At 30.9% G+C, this 6,773-nt stretch overlaps 1 protein-coding gene across 1 annotated transcript; it reads left to right on the top strand.

Annotated features, from left to right (window-relative positions):
• The first annotated feature begins 305 nt into the window (after window positions 1-305).
• On the top strand, window positions 306-1,247 carry LOC130975153 (probable protein phosphatase 2C 55). Its single transcript, XM_057899978.1, has one exon. It carries the CDS (start codon window positions 306-308, stop codon window positions 1,245-1,247), a length of 942 nt encoding a protein of 313 aa, XP_057755961.1.
• The last annotated feature ends 5,526 nt before the right edge of the window (window positions 1,248-6,773 follow it).

Genomic DNA, 6,773 nt, shown 5'->3' with positions numbered 1-6,773 from the left:
TTTAAATTTTCTGTTATCTTACTGTCAACTACAAGATCAATATTTTCGAAATAAAGCTTGAAAATCACAGTAACAACTTATCATATCTTATCTTTCTATGGAAGAACGCGTACAAGTTAAACTACAAAGAAAAAATTGTCCATTATTTAAGCCTAACAGAAAGAACCATCAACCACATCCAAATAATATCGAACTACCAAATAATCACCGCACTACGCACTCTCAGCCTTTCGCAAAAGCATTCAACAATAATAATCTTGAAGACACGCTGTAGAAGTTCTTGGAAGTTTAGAGGAGGTTGAAACATGGTTGCAAAAGGAATCTACTTCCCAAATATAGACCCCAAGAACCCATTGGGAGAGGTCGATAAATTAATTTATGATATATCACGGATCCTGAAGAAGAAGATCATTGCTGTTTGGGCTAGAAGAAAAAAAGCTAAGATGATAATGAAGAATCGCTGCATTGATTCTGGAAAAGTAGAGAGTAAGAATAATAACGTGAACATGGTGGCGAGTGGATTCTACATCCCAAAATCAAACCCAGAGAAGCCATTAGGAGAGGATGCGCACTTTATATGTGAGGAAGAATCAACGATGGGCGTCGCCGACGGCGTTGGCGGTTGGGCCAAACACGGTATAGACGCCGGCGAGTACGCCCGGGAGCTCATGTTAAACGTGCAAAATGCCGTGAAACAAGAACCGGAAGGCTATGTTAACCTAAAAAGAGTTCTGGACGAGGCTTACTTGCAAACCAAGGCAAACGGTTCCTCAACCGCGTCGATCGTCACCGTAGATAATGATCAAGTTTTTCATGGAATCAATGTGGGTGATAGTGGGTTTATGATATTCAGAAACAATAAACTATTGTATCGGTCGATGATTCAACAACATCGTTTCAATAGGCCCTATCAATTGGGGAATGATAAGAGGAGTGATACTCCAAAATCGGCTCAAGAATATAGGCTTAAGGTTCAGGATGGGGACATAGTGATTCTTGGGAGTGATGGGCTTTGGGATAATGTGTTTGTTAGTGAGATTGAAAAGACTTTGATGCTTAGGAACGTAGATGGGAAAGGGGATGTGCATGATTTGGCAAGTTTCATTGGCCAACTTGCTTTCTCATTTTCCATGGATGGGAAGACTTTTTGTCCGTTCGCAGAAGCAGCAAAGCATGCAGGACAAGAACGCGTTGGTGGAAAGGTTGATGATATTACAGTCCTTGTAGGTCGAATTGTTGTTCAGTGAGGTCAAATTTTTGTATCAATTAACTTCTGTAGTCTATTCATTGTAAATAATTTTCATTTTTTTTTTTGCTTTCTTCTTTCTTTTTTTTCGTTTTTTTTTTTTTTTTTTACAAAAGAACAAATAAATTTCTAATCTTTTTAATAGGAAGACAAATACGTTATTGATTAACTAAAAATAAAAAGGCATCTCAAACCTCTTAAAACATCAATTTACTATCAATTGATGTGGACGCTGGAATGTTCACAGGCGTACACATGGAAGGAAGTTAAAAAATTAAAGGACATGTAGGTCCGTATCTACTTCCTCCACCTCCTCTAACTCGTCTAAGGCTCTAACACACCACCATTTTCAGTTCTTCATATTTTCCAGAACATTCTTCTTGTTCTTTTTCAAACCTTCGTTGACAATTAAACAATTAATACATGTCAGATTAAGAACTAAAACTATTTCAAGCGTCAGATTTTGAAAAAAAAATAAAAATCAAAATCAAAATATCACTATATCTAATGGACTCAATTTCGCCCACTTGCTCATCTTCTCTTCTGCGCTGCAAGTTCCGGACCTTCACTTCTCGCACTCCTCGTGCTTTTTTTCTGTTCAGTCAATTGTATGCTTTGCGATCAGTCTCTCGGTCAAGCCAAGTCTCCGATTCAGAAACACACAATAATAAAAAGGAATCCAACAACTTAGATTAAAAGAAAAATGGCCTCTAAATTAAATCTGCAAAGAAAGCCAATCTCTTAGATCACCACTCTATCAAGCACATCGTTGGCGAGTCCAATTTCGAGGTACCCACTCTTCAACCCTAATCCCTTGTCAGTCTTCTCTAATTTCGACAATTTTTCCCTCTTAAAATTGAAAATTTTTTAGTTCTATAAGAAGAAGCTCCCTAAGAACAAGGATTTCCTCATTGCCTGCATCTGATTATATACTTTTTTATGTGAACAACAAAAATTACGCATGTATTTATTTGTTGAAACTACTATCAGGGAAAATTTGGCTTTGTTTTGGTTTTGGTTTTGATATGCACAGCAAATTGACGCTGAAATATCCAAACTTTGTCATTTGCTTTTTTTTTTTTTTTCATCTTGGTGTGGTTGAGGTAATGGTGGGATGCAGAAATTATTTCAATCCGAAAGTTTCTTCGGTTTTCCCTTTTGGATGATTTTGATGCTTTATTACATGAGAAAGGGAAATTTCTTTTTGTTGGCGTTTGTATTATATATATTTAATTCAATTCATTCAACGTCAGTGCAGTTGTTTGATCTTTAATTTAACTGCTGTGCATGTATGTAGTCTTCAATGGATTGTAGCAGCTAAGCATATACCCAAGAATAAGAAGGTGGTTCTGGAAAATATGAAGAACTGGAAATGTTGTTATGCAAGAGGAGTTGAATGGATAGGGAGGGACCTACTATAAAATTTAAAGCATTAAATGAAATTGATAAAAGATTTAATGATTTAAATTTATTCTATAAATAACTTTAATAAAATAAGTGGAATATACAACAAAACCCACTAATACACCACAATATTAAGAAAATCAAGCAATATGACCACAAATATATGAAAAAATAAAATAATTATATAAATTTTTATTCTCAACTGATAAACTTTAATATTTATATCGATAAATTAATCACCATAAATAATAATAAAACTTATTGTTTAGTATATTTAATTATCAATTATATATTTTAATAGTAAAAGATTAACATTATATACTTATATATTAAGGGCTTGTTTGGGTGAGTTTTTAAAAAAGATCTTTTTTTGAGTTATCTTTTTTTAAAAGATCTTATAAAAAAGTAAAAGTAATTTTATGTTTGGATATCTCATGTAAAAAGATATTTTTATTTATCAATTACGTTTGGATATAATAATATAAAAGTATTTTTTGTTTATTTATTACATAAAAAATATCTTTTTAAGGAAAAAAGATCTTTTAAAAAAAGATGTAAATTACAACTTCTCAAAAAAGATGTTTTTCTAATTTTTCTAATGCTTTTATTTTTACTACTCAAAATTTGCCAAACATACTAAAAAATAAAAAAAAAAGATATTTTTTCATTAAAAAAGATCCTTTTTATCAAAATAATGGCGCCCAAACAAGTACTAAATAATATACTGTAAACAATAGTCTATATAATGTCTGTGAAAAAAATATAAATATTAAGTGCAATATAAAAATTAGAATCGGTTATTTAGTTAAAAATTAGTTAAATAATATTTATGAAACAAATAATTTATCCAAAAAATATTAAGTGAATACTATGAAAATTGAATTTAGTAATTTAATTAAAAAAGTAATTAAATCATATTGACAACAAAAATAATTTATGTACAAAATTATTAATATAATAAAAATATTATAAATTAATAAAAATTATTTATAATTTTTTAAATTGAAGAATTAAAATGGCAATTGTACAATTATATAATAATAAATATTTTACAGTGATGTTTCTTAGTATATCAAATCATATATCCTAATAAATAAAAAACTAATTATTTATAGTTATGTTATAAATTATATAAAAAATGATACAAACTCATATTTTTAAATGGTGAACCCTTAAAATTTTTAACGTTAAGCTAACTATTGTAAACGCTCACCATGAATTCGAAATAACTAAAAATTAAAGTTTTAACTTATAAGAAATATATTTTAGTCAAAGATCGTATGAGATGAAAAAATCACAAATATTTGAAATAATAAAATAATTATACAAATTATTATTTTTAACTGATGAGCTTTAAAGTTTATATTGTTAAGCTAACCACTATAAACAGTAATAACACCTACTTTTTAGTAGATATAATTATTAATTATATATTTTAATAGTTAAAATTAATATTATATAGTTATATATTTAATTAATATACCGTAAACTCTAATCTATATAATGTTTGTAAAACAAAATATAAATATTAAGTCCACCATGAAAATTAGAAACCATACAATTTACATGTAATTAATCATATAATCACGTAATTCAATTATATTTTAAAGGCTATTAGTTTAAGTATTACGAAACATTACATATTATATAAAAAAATCGAAACCATACCTCAGTTGATTTCTAATATGCTCAAATCCACCAAATAACCTCCAACCAAGTTTCCAAGCACCAATAAGCCACCTAACTTAATCCAAAAGTCCCAAATCAACTCCAATAATTACCACATTCAAGCTATACACAATTAGTTCATCATAATTAATAATTAGGATTCACTAAAACTACAAATTCGTAAGAGTTAAGGCAAAATGTGGATTACTTGCTAAATGGGGATGAAACTTGATAATTACTTGCTACTCTAAACCACCAAAATCACAAAATCCATTCAAAAACCAAACATAAAATTGTGGATTTATTAGGGATGAAAAATAGTGTATGGATTTCGAAATCTTACCAACTTTGTTTAGCTAGAATTAAAGAGCTTGTCGAGAGTTTCGTGTAGCCACAAACATCTCGTCGTCAATTGGAGTTCCATAGTTCAAGATATGAGCAAAAGAAGAAGGAGCTCCGTAGCTAGATAAATAGTGTTTGTTACGTTTCTCTCTTCTCTCTATACCAGCGCCCCTTTCTTTGTTTTAGGGTTGGAAATGAGCTGAATGTTCATTAAAAGGCTTTTATATATGTTGGGTTTGAGCCCAACTTGGGCTTGATCCAACCTGTTAGCGTTTTAGGTTTGTTTGGTCTACTTTGGAACAAAACCTTTAAGATTAGTGCCGATTTTTAATTCTAAATATTTTTCTAAATTTTTCTATTATTTTAATTATTCTCACACAGTACCGGACAAACTTAAGCCGGTACTGCCAGCAAAATTACCAGTATGCATTTTTACGTAATTTTCTATAGAAAATTATATTTTCTCACTAAAAAATATCTAGTGAGTCCAAATATCATATTTAAAATTTCAAATTAACATTTCTAAATTTCAAACATATTTTGAATAATTTAATTATTATTTTATTTTAATTAATTTGTTAATTAAAATCCAGTTCTTACAGCATATAGAACAACAAAGATATACATATATAAAGTTCACAATAAAATATATAATAAGTACTAATTTCGACCTGCGAAGAAAAAGCCGACTAGAATATTACAACCAAAAAGTGTAGAAAATACAATCCTATTTCTCCAAAATAAAACCTTTAAGAAAAAATATATAATATAACATGTTCAAAAATAGAGAAAATGCTACATAAGCCAAAATAAAGTTAAAATATAAGTCTTCTTCACTTTCATCCATAGAACCCTACACACTTAGCAAGGTGCATCATGCCTTGTATCTGAAAAATAGAAAATCCATGACGGGTGAGAACCCGAAGGTTTCCAGTAGGGTAATAGTTCCAAATAGAGACTATATAAAGATACATGAACCTATTAAGCAATCTTAGTCTCTAGACTCACAAAATTCAAGCCTAGGGTTCTTTCTAATTCAAACAGGGTTAAGTTACTAAGTCTCGGTTCCATATCTTTCTCTAATCTCAATCATTTCCAATATGATTTCAGCATTACTTCCAATATCCAATTATACAGTCTAGTATTCAATTCAATAATCTCAATCACAAATAATTAATCAATACAACGTTAATTTTACTAAATTAAACATACGTTGAACTACCATTGATCTCATTCATTCCCAAGTTTCAAATCTAAATGGTGAAAATCATACACAAACAATAAACATTACAAAGCAAACACAATTAGAGAGAAATTATAGCAAGTATTACATTTAGCAATTAAACAAAAATATGCAGTTAGGCAAACCAAACAAATATGCACACTCAAACAATAGCAAACAAATGCACATGATGCATGCCTATCCTACTAGCCATGAGCTCACGTGTTGGTTAAACTACCAGACCCAACACATCCGGTAGCTAACCCGAACATAATCTCTCTGTCATACATCTCCAGGAGGAACAACAAGAAGGGAATTCTCAACTTTCTAGAAGGAAATCCTCAATCTTCTACCATCTCACTAGTGGCAATGCTATCCGTGATGTAGTGTTCGCCACACTTTTAGGTTATAGTGTCTGCCACACTTCACAATCAAAGAGAGACTGTGATGCAATGATAGAAAATCCTCAACCTAACTCATTCATACCACAGTCAGAAATTGAATCGAAGGGAATCTTCAACCTTTTATCCAATTTTCCGATGTAACAAGAGATGAAATCCTTAACCCCGCTTGTCCACCGCAATAAGAGAGAAAATCCTCAACCTTAACTTGTCTATCCATGAGCGGGATCAAACCACCATCCTCACCGTGGGTGGGACGAACCACCATCCCCACAACATCAATCATAATCACAATCATATATAATCATTTTTCAATCAAATCTCATTATGTTCACATTTATCACAAGGAAAATTATCCTCAAACCGTGAGCGGGATAAAACCATCGTCTTCACCACGATTAGGAATTGAACCGGAGGAAATCCTCAATCTTCTGTCCAATCTCCCGATGCAATAAGAGAGGGAATCCTCAACCTATCTTGTCCATCGCAA

Source organism: Arachis stenosperma, chromosome 4 (assembly GCF_014773155.1).
Source record: "Arachis stenosperma cultivar V10309 chromosome 4, arast.V10309.gnm1.PFL2, whole genome shotgun sequence".
NCBI classification, from domain to species: domain Eukaryota; kingdom Viridiplantae; phylum Streptophyta; class Magnoliopsida; order Fabales; family Fabaceae; genus Arachis; species Arachis stenosperma.
Note: the sequence above shows the minus strand (reverse complement) of the source record. Positions and strands in the feature narration are given on the sequence as shown.

What these genes read in the sequence shown, in the direction of transcription:
- LOC130975153 (XM_057899978.1), top strand. Translation starts at nt 306, where the DNA reads ATGGTTGCAAAAGGAATCTACTTCCCAAATATAGACCCCAAGAACCCA.